General features: G+C 39.5%; 1 protein-coding gene across 1 annotated transcript in view; it reads left to right on the plus strand.

Moving 5' to 3' along the window:
- MCOLN2 (mucolipin TRP cation channel 2) overlaps positions 1–17,377 on the plus strand; it is a 75,114-nt gene that overhangs the window by 29,950 nt on the left and 27,787 nt on the right. Inside the window, exons 2-4 of the mRNA XM_024256556.3 lie at positions 1,205–1,364; positions 8,237–8,410; positions 10,366–10,519. Coding sequence (XP_024112324.1) covers positions 1,205–1,364; positions 8,237–8,410; positions 10,366–10,519 — 488 coding nt within the window. The remainder of the gene's footprint in view (positions 1–1,204; positions 1,365–8,236; positions 8,411–10,365; positions 10,520–17,377) is intronic.

Raw genomic sequence — 17,377 nt, forward strand, 5'->3', positions numbered from 1 at the left:
AATTATGGAGTTCAATTTTTAGTTTTTAATATAAATAATAAAATAGAAATACTAATATTTTTTATACTCCCAATGGATTGTTTTCTGCACCCCACTTTGGGGACTACAATAACAGTCCTGTGAACCATGTCTCATTGGTTCTTTTTGGCCTACCTTGAGTCATGTGCCCATTCCTGAGTCCAGAGTTCTTGAAATAGTAAAAGCAAAATTTTATTAATATAAAGTGACAAATATCTGACTAGGCTTAAATAGAGAGATGCTATTTATCTTTTTGAAGCTATTTATATTCTGGAATCATATAATCACTGATATTTTATCCAAAAAAGGAGTCATAGTCCTTCTCTCAGTACAGAGTTACAGAACAAAGATTCTCTTCTTCCATAACAATCTAATTCCATCTGTTTATACTAAGTTTCTGTAATGTTGTACCTGGAGTATCATGAAAATGTCCTGTCTGGTTTTTGTTCATATACTCACTCACGTACAATTCATACACACACACTCACACAAACATAAACATACATACTTTCTGTAGTGACAGATGAATGCTCTATGTTAAGATGTAGGAATTGATGAGTGTTGTAAGTAAAATCCAATTTTTATAATTCTTGAGATTGGCCATTTTGTTTTTTTTATTTTGTTTTTAATTTTTAATTTTTTTGAGAGGGAGTCTTGCTCTGTCACCCAGGCTGGAGTACAGTGGCATGACCTTGGCTCACTGCAACCTCCACCTCCTGGATTCAAGCGATTCTCCTGTCTCAGCCTCCCAAGTAACTGAGATTACAGGTGCCCGCCACCACACCCAGCTAATTTTTGTATTTTAGTAGAGATGGGGTTTCACCATGTTGGTCAGTCTGGTCTCGAACTCCTGACCTCAAATGATCCACCCGCCTCGGTCTCCCAAAGTGCTGGGATTACAGGTGTGAGCCACCACGCCTGGCCGAGATTGGCCATTTTGAACAAGATGGGTGGCTGTGTGGAAAGGTAGGAGGTAGAGGGTCTGGAATAATTTTTCATGTCATTTTAGAAATGGGAGAAGCTCCCTGCCATAACTAGAGTTGCTTTTTTATTTTGTGTTCATAAAGAGACTTTTCAGTATATGACATGTCATATGTACCAGCTCAAGTTTAGGGAAAGCAAGTTACTTCAAAAGGAACTGAGGGAGAGGCTTTCCTGGATATTTAAAATTAATCTTCTGTGGCAGAAATGCAATGGCACATCATGATTCTGAGATGAAAGAAGAATGTCTAAGGGAAGACCTGAAGTTTTACTTCATGAGCCCTTGTGAAAAATACCGAGCCAGACGCCAGATTCCGTGGAAACTGGGTTTGCAGATTTTGAAGATAGTCATGGTCACCACACAGGTAACTTATATTATTATTTCATTTGGTTTTTCCCTTACCCCAAGACAAAAATCTTTTCATGCGTTCTGTACTTGACTTTTGTTCTGAAAAGCCCACACTCAATTTCATAAAACTAAAATTATGTTGACTCTGGAGAGCAGAGGGTAGGTTGAAGTTCTGTTTAGACGACAACCTTGTCTTAGTAAGAGATCCTGAGGTCCTCTCTGTACAGATTCTATAAATGCTGAATAAATGTAGATCTGTGGTGAGGGGTTTCTATATCTGAGTGACACACATTTGTGTTCTGGAACTCTCTATTAAACACAGCTTATTCAAATATACTTTCAAAATCCGCATTTTTTTGTCTTCAGACTTATAGAATACTAAGTTTTCCTTTTATCATACCAGTGTGCTCTAAGTAAATACTGATCCCAGGTGCTATCAGGATTATACAAAAGCTACATTTAGACCTTTTGTTCAAGTTCATATTGTTGAACTCTTTATTACCGGTATCAAAACAGCCATCAGAGTTTTCCTCTAGTTTTGGGGCATTTATTGCTGAACCAGTATTGGGGAGGCTTCTCTGTAGGTCGGGGGTCCCTAATCCCTGGGCCACGGACCTGTTAGGAACCAGGCTGCACAGCAGGAGGTGAGTGGTAGGCAAGGGAGCAAAGCTTTATCTGTTTTTTTAGCTGCTCCCCATGGCTTGCAGTACTGCCTGAGCTCCACCTCATGTCAGATCAGTGGTGGCATTAGATTCTCATAGGAGCGCAAACCCAATTGTTAACTGCACATGCGAAGGATCTAGGTTGGTGTTCCTTATGAGAATCTAATGCCTGATGATCTGTCACTGTCTCCCACACCCCTAGACGGGACCTTCTAGTTGCAGGAAAACAAGCTCAGGGCCCCCACTAATTCCACATTATGGTGAGTTGTATAATTGTTTCATTATATATTATAATGTGGTAATAATAGAAATAAAATGCACAACTAATGTAATGCACTTGAATCATCCTGAAACAATTACCCACCAGCCCCTCCCGCCCCACTCCAGTCCCTGGAAAAATTGTCTTCCACAAAACCAGTCCCTGGTGCCAACAAGGTTGGGGATCATTGCTGTAGTTAACTATATTTGAAACACATGCCCTTTTAAACTGATTGGGGATATTTGGCTCTATTGGCAAATAATCATTCTGTTATCAGTGTAGAGGTGTGTAAAGATGTTATTTCTGGAACATAAAAATAAATACTTAAAAATACCTTTATGTAGTTTTAGAAATTGGAGAAGGTCCCTGCCATAACTAGAGTTGCTTCTTTATTCTGTGTTCATAAAGAGGCTTTTCATTGTATGACATGCCATATGTACCAGCTCAAGTTTAGGGAAAGCAAGTTACTTCAAAAGAAACAACAAGGTTGAGATGCAAAGACATTGTTAAACGTGTATGCTTATTGTTAGCTTATTTTCATTCTTGGTTTTGAAGTTTTGGTCTTGGCAACCAATAAAATAGATACATTGATACATTGTTAGTATTACTTGGAAGGAGAAGAAATAATGTCCCCTTTTGTCAGCTGGTTAATTTTAATTTTTTCCCAATTTCTTTTCTTGCTAAACTAACTTCCTTTAATTATTTGATCTATTAACGTTACTGAAATTCTAATTTACCCAGGCATAAAATATCATTGCCATCTGTATTAGTGTGTTCTCCCATTTCTATAAAGAACTACTTGAAACTGGGTAATTTATGAAGAAAAGAGATTTAATTGACTTAGTTCTGCAGGCTGTACAAGAAGCATGGCTGGGGAGGCCTCAGGAAACTTACAATCATGGGGGAAGGTGAGGAGGAAGCAGGCACATCTTCGTATGGCAGAGCATGAGAGAGAGCAAAGGGGAAGGTGATACACACTTTTAAACAACCAGATCTCCTGAGAACTCACTCACTATCATGAGAAAAGCAATGGGGATGTCTACCCCCATGATCTAGTCACCTGTCACCAGGAGGCCCCTCCTGCAACATTGGGGATTACAGTTCAACTTGAGATTTGGCCAGGGACACAAATATAAACCATATCACCATCTTGGATTTACCTTCTTTTTCCTGATACCTACTAAATCTTATTGATTCTTCCTTCAAAACTGCATCTATTTATGTTTTCCCATACTCACTATCTTCTCTCTAGCACAGACTCTTTAGTTAATGAAAAATAAATGTGAAGCATCTCATATTGTGGGCCTTCTGTTGGGAATACAACTGTGACTGTATTACCAGTGCTGCTGACAGCTAACAGTTAGCTTAGTGTTTGCCATGTCCTAGGCACAATAAATGTTTTATGTACTTCAACTCATTTCATCCTCATTGCAACCCTATGAGGTAGGTTCAATTATAATCCCCTTTTTATGGATGAAGAAACTGGAGCAAAGGGAGTTAAGTAATTTGCTTACAATCCTTCAGTTAGTAAGTGACAGAACTGGGATTTGTGCCTGGGCAGTCTGGCTCTGGAGTTTGTACTCTTCTCAGACTGTTTCTGTTCTAGATATAGGTCCTGTCCTCAGAGTTTGCAGTGTTGGAATACAGATAAGTTAATTAGGCTGCTTCTAGCTTTGTCTTATGCCTACCTTTCTTATCCATATACATTCGATGCTAATATCAGCTTATTTTTTCGTAGAATAGACTTTATTGTGTCACTCTCCTGTTCAGAAACTCCTATAAAACTCTGCTTCCCAAGAATAAAATTTCACCTCTCTAGCCAGGAATTCAAAGAGTTCCAGTCTCCTTCAGCTTGTCTTTCCAACAAGTTTTCATCTACTATTTCCTACCCAAATCCCAGCCAGACAGGCCAACCCAATGATTCTCTTCCACATCCTGTTTGTTCCTCCAAGTCCAGGGTGATTCTTTTTCTCCCTCACCTTTCAGGTACTATTTGAAGTCCCATCTCCCCCACTGGGCCTTGCTTGACCATCCAGCACATGGTTTTCTTTAGTACTTCTTCCTGTCTACATGACTACTTTTATTTTTTATTATTTTTTCAAGATGGGGTGTCTCTCTGTGTCACCCAGGCTGGAGTGCAGTGGCACAATCATAGCTTACTGCAACCTCGAACTCCTGGGCTCAAGAGATCTTCCCACCTCAGCCTCTTAAACAGCTGACTAAAGGCACATACCACTGCACCTGCCTTTTTATTTTCTTTATGTAGAGATGGGGTCTTGCTTTGTTGCCCAGACTTGATTTGAACTTGTGGCTTCAAACAGTCCTCTCGCCTTGGCCTCCCAAAGGGCTGGGATTACAGGCATGAGCCACTGTGCCCAGCCTACTAATTTTGCTTTAAATAACAAAATATTTCTGGGAACTATAGTTTACTTTTCATGTGGGCATACCCTGTTTCCCCTAATAAAATTAGGAAGGATTAAACTTTTGTTTCCATATAGGATCATTCTAACAGATTTTGCTATTTGGGTGATATCTAATTGGAGCAGATTTCTTGATTACCTTTCCTTGCATAATATCTCACTTTTCCCTCCCTCTCTTTTTCTGTCTTTTTGTGTTTCATCCTCAAGTCTAATGGGATGGGTATGAGGACTGATGAGAAAGAAATTTTTTTTTAAATTCTTGCTCTGAATTCTGCAGTAATTTATAATCTTGAGGGAGGTGTCTACATTCTTTTGCTAGTTCTACTCTTTCTCTCCCATATCCTTTGTACATAATTAGAGCAGTATCTTGTTTTTACCTGGTACAGAATATTTTATCCTACATTGATTTCATAATGAGGTTTTAAATTCACAATCTTTGCCAGACTACACTTATAAGTAATTATTTTTCTGTCTTGTATCATACTCTCAGCAAATCTTAATGTCTAATTAGTGGGACTAGGATGCATTTTGCTGTCAATGCCTTTAAAAAAAACCCAGTCATTTGGCCAATACCATCTTCCCTTACTCTTACTCTGCAGGGAGTGTTTGGTTCTGTCATAACAAGAAAGGGACTTTGCAGTTTCCTCCCAACTGCAAATGTATGGCTGGGCCATACATTTTTCTCTTGGCTTGTTCTATGAATAGAATGGAGGAAATTTCTTTCTCCTGATGCCAGATAGGGGAGGTTCCAAGCAGATTACAACGGAGTCCTCTCATCCTCAAAGCTGAGTTTTGATGAGCTTTGAGTTTAAGGTTGTGGCTTCAAATATCAGCAAACTATATACCACTTTCATGGTCAGTTTGTTCATTCCCTAGTTTACATTTTTTTTTTGTATTTCTTTAGCTTCACTATTAATGTGGGAGGAATGGGTCTAATATCCCTGCCTCTAGAGTTAAACTGGCAGCATTTCAGTTTAAGAGGTTGTGGGGCCAAGAGGTTGAGAGAACAAACAGACTCTAGAATCAAACAGACCTGGGTCCAGATCCTCACTCTAACATTTTCTGGATATTCCAACCTGGATAAATTACTTGACTTCAGATTGCATATGTATCAAATGGCATTATATTCATCAGCTGATTCAGTGTTTGACATTGTGATGGGCATTATTTCATTTCATTTCATTTCCTGAGTGTGTAATAGCAGGCAAAAAGGAAAAACATTCCTGTCCTTGCAGAGCCCAGTGTAATAGCTCCCTCATAGGGTGTTGAGAATTAAATGGAAAATAATAATTATAAATTTTAGCACAATGCCTGGTTCTCAACAGATAAGAGTTGTTATTCAATACCATGCAGTGTTGTTCTTTTCCACGTTGTATCCCAGCTTGGCTTAGAGTAAGCACTTAGCAAACTTTGATTGAAGAACTTCATTCATGTGTGGTGTGTGTACCAGTGTTTTCATATGTGTCAGTAGTTTTAATAAAACCTTGAAGCAATCATGTATGTGTTGCTTCCCTGGTTTACATTTTAGCTTTCAAGAGCAACATGACCTTTTCTGGCTTCTCCTACAGGCACCATTGACTGACATCACATGCTTAGAAGAACTTATAACCTACTGTTGCTTAATTTTCAGCACAAGCTGGATGATGTGGGACTTCTTATCTGATGTTTTCCTTAGAATAGCTGAGTTTTAGCAGTTGCACAATCCTTTGACATGGCATTTGAAGAATGTGACATGGTGAGACTCAAATGCTGAACAGTAGCATCTGTGTACGTTCTCAAGCGATAATTGCCTTTCCTAATTTTGAAAAGCTAGCACTTAAATTCGTTATAAGAAGCATCCCAAAGAACTTTTTCAGCAGAAGGAAGTTGTTTTTATAGCATAACACAGATGACTTTGGAATTAGACTTGGCTTCCATTCTGGTGACTTGGGCAATTTAATGAGGCTAAATCTCAGGTTGCACATGTGTAAAATGGAATAACAGTAGTAACATTTTCATAGACCGCTTGGGGTAAATGAGGCACTGCATGTAAAGCAGTTAGCACAGTACCTGGCATATAATAATTGCTGAAAATGGTGACTATTTTTCCTAATTGTTTAGTATTTTTTAAAACAACAAAATATAAAGGCTAAAAAATGTAAACCATGAAAAAACCTTATGCCTGTATGTTGTTTGCATATGCAAATTAATATTAGCTATTTTACTTTATTTTTTTAGAGACAGGTCTTGCTATATTGCCAAGGCTAGCCTTGAACTCCTGGGCTTAAGTGATCCTCCCACCTCGGCCTCCCAAGCAGCTGGGACTACAGCCACAGGCCACCTCACCCAACTAAATTAACATTAGTTTTATCTGAATTGTTCAGAATTGTATCTTGTATATTATTGTTCAGATGTATCATATTGAACCATGGAATGACAACAAATAACAGAACTGTCAGGGTCATCTAGTTACACTTGCTAATTTTACATAGGAAGAAAACAGTCCCAAAATTTGGTGGCTTAGTTGAGTGAGGACTTGGAGCAAACTTTCTAGTCTCATTGTTTTATAAGGCAGCTGAAGAAATCACTTAGGGAGGTGGGGAAAGATGTGTGGGACAGGGCTTATAGAGATTTGACTACCGTCACTGCCTTTGTATATATGTGAGAGAGACAGAGAGGACGCACGTGAGAGAGTGTGAATGTGCTTGTGAGAGTGCGTGTGTGATGAGGTATGTGTGTAGCTGTGTGTGTAGTTTCCTAGGTTTTTTGTAAACTTTTGGTGCTGACTAATTTTCTCCATTTATTGGGTTCCAAGAAGAAAACTTTCACTTCTGGTAAAGAGAGCCCTTGGGTGCCTAAATTCTGCCAGAATACAGTGAAAGGGAGAATAAGTGGGCATTTTTTCAGGAGTAGATGGATGCTTGGTGACAATGAATGGGTTTGACATCATACAGGTAAAGCATGCTCTGTTATTCTTTCATGTGCTTTGATACTGTAGAATTTGGTGAGGGAAACTCTCAGGTGTAAATTTTATACAGAATTCTTGCAGAGCTGAATTAATTGAATTCTTTCGACAACTATTACCTCCTAGCTGGAGTAAGTATTTATGTAGGCTACTTTTCAAAAAACACTTTTAAAAGCCATATGTAAAACATAGTTGTGATTTTAAAAATACTACAATTTCTAAATCTGAAATCAATACAATGAGTTACTGCTTTACTAAGTAATTGATTTTGAAAACAATTAACTTGAAATCCAAATATAAGAAAAATGGATTGAGACTTAGCTGATTTGGATTCTTTCTTTCTTAATTAAAGGCCAGTAGAGTCAGTAGTCATTGGGAGCAGTAATCTCTTCTAATTTTATGCTACTTTGAATTGCTGGTGTAGCTTGATGAGGTTATTCTTCTGTGGGACTTGTATTTTGACATTGATGCTATTAGTATAAACCAAAAAAATTGATATTATTTTCTGATGTTTATAGGTAATGGTTGATGATAGTGAGAAGACATTTACCTCCCCTGATAAATGGTAAAATTCATGTATTTCTATTTTATTTTATTTTTTAGCTTGTTCGTTTTGGTTTAAGTAACCAGCTGGTGGTTGCTTTCAAAGAAGATAACACTGTTGCTTTTAAGCACTTGTTTTTGAAAGGATATTCTGGTACAGATGAAGATGACTACAGCTGCAGTGTATATACTCAAGAGGATGCCTATGAGAGCATCTTTTTTGCTATTAATCAGGCAAGTGTTTTGTTGTGAATGACCTATACTTTAACAATGTATTGATACTTGGCCTTGTCTTAGCAAACAAACAAAAATTATACACATGTTAAAATATTCTAATGTAAGTTTTGCAGTCTGCCAAAAAATGTTTATTGCTATTTCTGAAGCTACATTTCTACACAAAAGAGTTTGCCGATTTTGACTTTTTAAAAAATATTTATCTTTTTAATTTACCATTTCATACCTACTGCTTTTGGAAAATTACCCCAGATCAAATAGCAAGAGTAGATTTTTAATCTCAGAAGGCTTGATGAAAGCTTAATATAAAATCAAAGATTCCAGCCTGGCATGGTGACTCATGCCTGTAATCCGAGCACTCTGGGAGGCTAAAGTGGGTTGATCCTTTGAGTCCAGTCTGGGCAGCATTGTGAAAACCCATCTCTACAGAATAAATAAATAAGTAAATAAATAAAAAAATCAGGGATTCTGTGGCCTTAATTGTGATGTTTTAGCATTAATAACCCTACCTGAATCTTAAGAATACGGAATATAAAATAGTTGTATCTAGACAGGTATGAGAAAGCAGATTAGTAGACTTGAAGAAATAATTTAGGAAAGAGAAACTGTTCCTGCTCTTTTTCATTCATTCAATAAATATTGAAGTATCTCATATGTAGCAGGTGTTATTCCAGACATTGAGGATGCAGCAGTGAATAAAACAGACAAAGCGCCTTCCTTTATAGAGCTTAATTCTAGAACGAAGAGCTAGACAAAAAGAAGTGAAATGTGTAGTATCAAATGCTGGCTCCCTGAGAACACCACACAAAAAACATGTTGATGAGCAAAGCTGAGCTTATTACTTAGAGTGGTAAGGGAGATGCTATATTGATCACATGCCATATTGCCTTGGGTGAGGAGGGAGTTCTTTAATGTGAGGGGAGCTTGATTAGAATTAGGTAAGGATGATGATATAATAATTTAGGACTGATGGACACGGCAAGGTGAGGATTGGGGAGGCAGTTTCAAAGAATCTTGGAATTGTTTTCAGACAAAATCTTCCAATTGTTATCTATTTCAATGAATTTTTTGGATGTTCCTGAAATAATACAGGGACTTTTATGGTCCAGGGCAAAAATTTTCAGGAATAGTAAAGTCGTATTAATGAAGACAGAGCTAGTAAAGCCCTATTAGTGCAGATAGCCAACGGTAAAGCCATATTAATGTAAGCTCAGGTAAGCTAATGTTGGTTCATGTTAGTCATTGATGCAAGCTGTGGAGTGTGGATGGCTCATGTCCTCAGTAGATATTAGAAAGTAATAACTGCTAAGGAGTAAAGCAGGGAAGGAGATGGGAAGTACCTGGGTGTGGTGATGGTTGTTTGTGATTTTCTTTCTTTCTTTATTTTTTACTGCATTTATTTTATTTTTATTTGACAGGGCATAATTGCACCCAGTATATAGTTATGGGGTACAATGTGATGTTTTGATATATGTTTGCAATTTTCCTTGGCTTGGGGAGGGAAGGCCTCATTGAGGTGCGGAACTGAGAGCTGAAGGAGTGAGTAAACCGAGCGGGTATGTACGTGGGTCTCCAGGCAGAGGAAACAGCAAAGGCCAGAGGCAAAAATATGCCTCTGTGTGAGCTCCAGGAACTGCCTGGAGGCCAGTGCAGCTTTGTGGGGTGGAGCCAAGGGACTGGAGTAGGAGATGAGGTCCTAGAGATAAGGCAGGACCTTGGCTTTGGCTGAGTGAGGTGGGAGCCGTCCATCACCTTGTTTTGTTTTGAGTTCTGTGAGGCAGTGTCTTGCTGAATAACCTGAGAAGATTTCTTTGTAGTATTTTAAATTGGGAAGTTCTATTGAGGGCCATGATGTAAACAATACAAAGTAACTGAAAGTACATTCTATATGCTGTAACCTCTGATCAAAGTTTTAAAAGGTCATATGTGGTTTTTATTTGACTATTTTTTAATAGTATCATCAGCTAAAGGACATTACCCTGGGGACCCTTGGTTATGGAGAAAATGAAGACAATAGAATTGGCTTAAAAGTCTGTAAGCAGCATTACAAGAAAGGGACCATGTTTCCTTCTAATGAGACACTGAATATTGACAACGACGTTGAGCTCGGTAATGCAGTGATAATTTCATGATGTACCTTTATCGTCTTCTGGTAAGAGCAAAAATGCCCTCATGTGCTAGCAACCCAAATGGAACAACTTTGTTTTGGTGAGAGCTAACCTGTTAGGGGCTGACACACTCCAACAATGGCCTGCAGAGGGGCTTTGGCTCAGGAAACTGTGGGGTTGCGGCGATGGGACAGGGACAGCATTTGTGGATCTACTTGGAGCAACTCAAGATTGTTGGTTTTGGGGTATATTCACAGGTCCTGTTTTTTGTTTTTTTCCCCTATGAAGGGGTGATTAGGCTTTTTGAAAAAATGGTCTGTACGTGTTAAATGAAATAATATACATAAAGATGCTTTGTACACTTGTTTTTATTATTTGTAAAATATAGAAATTGTGATTAATAACTCATTTTCTCTCTTAGGAGATCCCTTGGCAACAAGTTAATGGCTAATCAAGTCGAATTGTTTTGTGCTATTTTGTTAAGAATTTAGGAGCATACCGTATGTAAATGCGAGGTGTTTGGCTTAAGACTTTTTGTTTTTTAAAATATTGTTTTATTATTTTATTGTTTTGTTATTCACTCAACAAACCTCTGGTGTGTAGTCATCATGTCCAGAGCACTCAGTTTTATGTGCTGGGGTTGCAAAGATTAATCAGTTGTGGCTCCTCAAGTACTAACAGTTTAGGAGTAGGGATTCTAACAGCAGTTTAAATTTGGAATGCTTTTATTAAAATTAGAGCTTCACATTGATGAGTTCATTTGTTCGTACTTCCTATAATCTGATCTTAAGGTGCCTCGATGACACAGCAGGAGAATACCCTATAAGACAGAGGTTTTAATTGTTTCTATAGGCTGCCCGCTCAGAATCTCTTCGTGAGTAAATGTGTCATGTGCTCTTGACTCTGAAAGAACCAGCCCATAAGCCGGCACCATCAAGGGTACATGTGGTATCTGGCTCCCACGGTGCTTTCAGAGACCATCCAGAGGAGAGTTACCTGGTTCTGTAGCCGGCAACACTGAAATGTCAGTTGTCACTTGTCTTATCTCCCTGGAAGCTTCTGCTAACCTGAGATCTGTTTGGAGTCCACCCACGGGGGCTAATCCTGTTTTAATCTTTTACCTGGGTGGTCAGCTATGCTCTTCCCTGTAGGTGATTCCAGTAACTGTGACAGGAGGACTTGTCCTGTTACCCTCTGTTTCAAGTAAGCCATCTGTCCCTTGCCCTTTTAAAAATAAGTGACTCAAATTGGATGTACCATACAGTGGTTTCCCTGTGATTCATATACTGTTTTTCTCAATTGATTTTTCTTGGAAAATTGATTGAAGAAATGTGGCCAAAGTCATGTCAGTGGCTAGATAGCACTGGCAATGCTGGAAAGCAGGATTTATTTCCTGACCATTGGACAGTCTTTCCCTTGTTCATTTCATTTCTCTCAGAATATGGACTATGTTTAACTAAATGGACAGAGGTTGGTTATTAATTTGAGTTTATTTTAAGAGAGTTGCTTAAATATGTTAATTGTATTCTTTGACTTATTAAATATAACTTGTCAAAGAGAATCTTCTGACGTATCCAAAAGGTATAATGAAGATTCTTCAAATATGTGATACCAGATTTTAGGCCCTCTTTCCTTGGATATATTGAAGGAAGCCTGCAGATATAAATAGGATTGAGTTTGACTTCATTCATTTGGCACTATAGTTGATGTAGGTGAATTAGCAGAAGCTGTTCCAGATTAACTGCTCATGAATTTTGCACTATCTTTACTATTAAGGGAATAGTAATAGAGGTAGGAGGACTTTAAATATCCTTCAGTATTCTAAACACAGATATCTGCCTATACGCCCAGCTTTCCTAGTGGGCTTATATTTAGCTGCACAGCTGATTGTGTAGATCAAGATTAGTGTTTCCCTTAATTTATGCTCCTGGTTCTGCCTCTAAGAACTATAGCTTTCCAGGTCAGCCTCATTGGGAGGACTGTTATGAATCCTGTTAAAAAATGTTTGGCTGGGTGCGGTGGCTCATGCCCACGCCCTTAATCCCAGCACTTTGGGAGGCCAAGGCAGGTGGATCACCTGAGGTTGGGAGTTCGAGACCAGCCTGACCAACATGGAGAAGCCCCATCTCTACTAAAATTACAAAATTAGACGAGCGTGGTGGCACATGCCTGTAATCCCAGCTACTCGCAAGGCTGAGGCAGGAGAATTGCTTGTACCTAGGAGGCAGAGACTGCGGTGAGCCAAGATTGCACCATTGCACTCCAGCCTGGGCAACAAGAGTGAAACTCTGTCTCGAAAATAAATAAATAAATTTTTTTACAACATTTGGGTAACTAACATTTTAATATAGTGTTTCATTTTCTGTAATACAATTTTTGAGTGTCTTATATTCTTTTCCATATGTTCTTTGCATGAGACATTATGACCATTTCATCATTTTTCCTGCTGTTTTAAGAACAGCAGGAATCTAACCTCCCCCTGAAAGGGTTATTTCTTTGGCTGGAGTATTCTGTGAGATCATATTCATTTGAGTTATGAGGTTGTTACTGTAGATATCAGTTTATTCTGCTTGAAGTTTGATGTTTTACTTAGGGCTTTTGCTATCTTGAAAAAAAAAAACCAAAAACTCAGTTTTGTTGCCACCACGTGCTTGGCGGCCTCAGTAGCAATGACGATAAGTGGAAAGTCAGCCAGACTTCAGAGAGTTCTGAATGAGTATTTAAACAAAATGTAACCCTATAATTACAAAATAATACAAAATTTGAACAACCAAACAGACTTTTATAAGGCAAATTTTACAAATAGTATAAAATTAACTAACAGAATTCTGTCCAATTTCTGTGACTCTAAGATACCATTTTTTTTAAAGACTCGTCTGCTTTAGAGATGCTTAAAAGTGAAGAAAAGTTACATCTTAGAATAAATGAAATACAGGAGAAAAAGGCCTAGGACAGTGTGTGGCACAGAGAGCTCAAACATGTTTCTTCTTTCAGAATATAGTACTCAGATCAGTTTAACTTTTTTTTTTTTTTTTTTTTTACTTCACCTTAGAATAAGAATGTTAGAGGTAGGAGGACTTTAAATATCATCAGCTTGACCTTTACAGTTGAGGAAACTGATGCTCAGTCAAGGTAAGCAACTAGGTCATGTAATGATTTGGTGACAGTAGGTCTTTGCTACTGAAAGACCAGCAACATGGGCATCAGCTGGGAGCTTATGAGAAATGCAGAATCTCAGGCCCCGCCCTAGAGCCACTGAATCCGAAAGTACTTCTTTTTTTTTTTTTTCTTTTTTTTTGAGACAGAGTTTCGCTCTTGTTGTCCAGGCTAGAGTGCCATGGCGCAATCTCGGCTTACTGCAACCTCTGCCTCCTGGGTTCAAGCAATTCTCCTGTCTCAGCCTCCCAAGTAGCTGGGATTACAGTTATGTGCCACCACGCCTGGCTAATTTTTTGTATTTTTAGTAGAGACGGGGTTTCTCCATGTTGGTCAGGCTGGTCTTGAAATACCGACCTCAGGTGATCTGCCCACCTCGGCCTCCCAAAGTGCTGGGATTACGGGCATGAGCCACCGTGCCTGGCCCTAAGTGCTTCTTAGCAGCAAGCTCCCCAAGTGGTTCACACACATTAAATGTTTGACGCACTGGTTCAGCGATCTCCAACTAAAGATCTTTGACTTGACATAGACATCTTTTTTACTGACTTCATCCAATTCCTCACAGTCCATCACCACCTCCTGCCTTCAGTGCCTTCTGGATCCTGCTTAGAAACCTTTGTGCATCAATATCACATTACAAAAGCTGTCAGAATGCTTGCCTTTCCTCTCTTCTCAACTGGATCCACTCAATCACCATTAGTCCCCAGCCTCTTCCATCCCTGGGCCCAGCTGATGCTTACTGGAGAAGTGTGCCAGATAGAAAGAACACCCTCATCTTCTTGCCGTCATGTCTTCAAAGCTTCTTGCATAACTTCCTTCCACTTCTTTTCACCCTTGTGTTACAAAGGAGCACAGAGGTGAAGCCACAGTTAAAACCCTCACCAGAGCAGCAGGACCCACTCCTTCCAGTTTCCGAGGAGTTGTGCCCTTTCTCTAGAAAGGTGTACCCAAATTTGCATCTCTAATCCAGACTTCCCTGAGCTCCACGCTCCTCATATATCCAACTGACTGTCTGACAACTCCACTGGGTTGCCTAATAGGAATTTCAAAACTGCTGTATCTAAAACAGAACATTTTAAGTCTCCCCCATCTCCCTACCTACCCCGTGGCCCAAGCTGTTTCTTACTTAGACTTCCCGATTTTGAAAATGATACCAACATTTTCATATCTGTAATAATCTCGGTTATTCAAGCCCCGTACTTGAAGTTGTCAATTTCCCCATTTTCACTGCCACCACTGTCATCCAAGCCACTACTTGCTTAGATGGTCTCCCTGCTTCTGGTCTTGCCTCTACAAGCCCCTGCCCTGCCCTGCAGAAACCGCAGTGGTAAATCAGGTCATATCTCTTCCAGGCTTAAAAATCATTAGTGGCTTCCCATCCCATTTAGAATAAAATCCACAAGTCCTTATAGAAACTAGCCCCCTGCCTGCCTCTCCAGACCCCTGTCCTCATTTCTCTGTTGTAGCATCGTTTCTGTTTGTTGAGCAAGCCAGGCTCTTTCTTGCTTGGAGGCCTTAGTGCTTGATTTTTTTTCTTATTTGGATCTATGCATAGCTGGTTCTTTTTCCTTTTAGGAAAAAGGTTTCAGTTCAAACATCTTTCGCACCTTGAAAGTCATTCCCTAACTATCTTTCCTAAGGTGGACTCTCCCTCTGTATTAGTCCGTTTCTCATGCTCCTAATAAAGGCATACCCAAGACTGGGTAATTTATAAAGGAAAGAGGTTTAATTGACTCACAGTTCTGCAGGGCTGAGGAGGCCTCAGGAAACTTACAATCATGGTGGAAGGGGGAGCAAACACATCCTTCTTCACATGGTGGCAGGAAGGAGAAGTGCAGAGCAAAGTGAGGAAAGCCTCTTATAAAACCATCAGATCTCATGAGAACTCACCCATTAACACAAGAACAGCAGCATGGGGGTAACTGCCCCCATGATTCAATTACCTCCTACTGGGTCCCTCCCACAACATGTGGGGATTATGGGAACTACAATTCAAGATGAGATTTGGTTGGGGACACAACCAAACCATATCACCCTCTAAGTTATTCTTGTTCACTTTATCTTCATAGTACTTCTCACACTGTGAAATTATCTTGTATATATTTTTACTTATTGTTATCTACCCCCCTAGAATGAGAGCTCCATGAAGATGGTAACCATGTCTGTCTTGTTCATTGCTTTACCTTCAGTGCCTAGCACAGTGCCTGGCTTTCAGCAAATATTTACTGAATAAACGAGTGAGTTGGGTATGGAGCCTGGCTCTTTGATGTTCTTCTAAAATACGTGCTCAGAGGTCAACCTCCTCAGTGCACTGGTAGAGCTCAGGCTCTAGAACCAAGCACAAGTAGATTTAACTTTTGGATAGGTAGTAGCTACCTGTGTGACCTTGAGGAAGTTTCTTGGCCTCTCTGGGCCTTGGTTTGTTCGTTCGTGAAATGGCGGTAATAGTGCCTATCTCACAAGGTTGCTTTGAAGATTAAATGGGATGATGCATTAATTGAGAGAATATATAAAGTCCAGAACAGTATCTGGTATGGAGTTAAGTGCCCAATATGTTTTTGCTATTTCTGTCATCAGTCTTTTCCTGCCTAAAAACAAGTTTCTTTTGACCAACTGCCGTCACTGTACTAATTAAGGTCTAGTCAGGAAAACCAATATTGAGTTGTTTTCTGACACTAATACTCCATCTGCCAAACACAGGGAGACACACTCTCTGCAACTGTCTTTTAAAAATATTATATCTATTGAGTCGTCTGTTCAGCTCTGGGACCTGTTTTTGGCTCAGGACATCTAATTTTCATTAAACATAAGTGTATCCCGTGTATCAGGACATATTTTGAGTGCCAGCTAGATGCTAGGCAATGGGAGTTTAGCAAGGTGCAACAAAGTTGTGCTCTTGATCTCAAAGACCTTATACTCTAGTTGGAAGGATAAATAAGCAAATGAAGAGTTGCAGTTGTGGAATAACACTTTTAAAGAATCAGGCAGTGAGTTTTCCAAGATTCATGAACACCTACTAGGTGCCAGGCACTGCACAAGGCCCCAACTTTTCCATTTCAAAGTCAGCATGGAAGGGGCAGCAACAGCCTGGGCGAGGTTCACCCATGCTTGTTTCATACCAGTTCTGTCACTAGGTTTCTATGACCTTGAAAGGTAATTGTCTTTAGAGCTCCTTGTTTCCTGCCCTGTAAAACAAGGGTGTTAGCCTACACAATAATGAGACTAATTTTTATGTGAGGTTCTTGGAATCATTCTTCTATCATTTACAGCTCATAATCTGTTTTTACTTGAATACAACCTGTGTTCTTTTTCTATTTTTTTACTTTGAAAAAGTGCCAGACTTACCAGAAAAGTTACAAAATAGCACAAATATTTGCTGTATACCCTTCATCCAGATTTCCCCAATACTAACATTTTTTTTTTTTTTGAGATGGGGTTTCGCTCTTGTCACCCAGGCTGGAGTGCAGTGGCTCAATCTCGACTCACTGAAACCTCTGCCTCCCGGGTTCAAGCAATTCTCCTGCCTCAGCTTCCTGAGTAGCTGGGATTACAGGTGCACACCACCACGCCTGGCTAAATTTTGTATTTTTGGTAGAGACAGGGTTTCACCATGTTGGTCAGACTGGTTTTGAACTCCTAACCTCATGATCCGCCCACCTTGGCCTCCTAAAGAGCTGGGATTACAGGCGTGAGCCACCGCGCC

The sequence above is a fragment of the Pongo abelii genome, chromosome 1 (genome assembly GCF_028885655.2).
Source record: "Pongo abelii isolate AG06213 chromosome 1, NHGRI_mPonAbe1-v2.0_pri, whole genome shotgun sequence".
NCBI lineage: Eukaryota > Metazoa > Chordata > Mammalia > Primates > Hominidae > Pongo > Pongo abelii.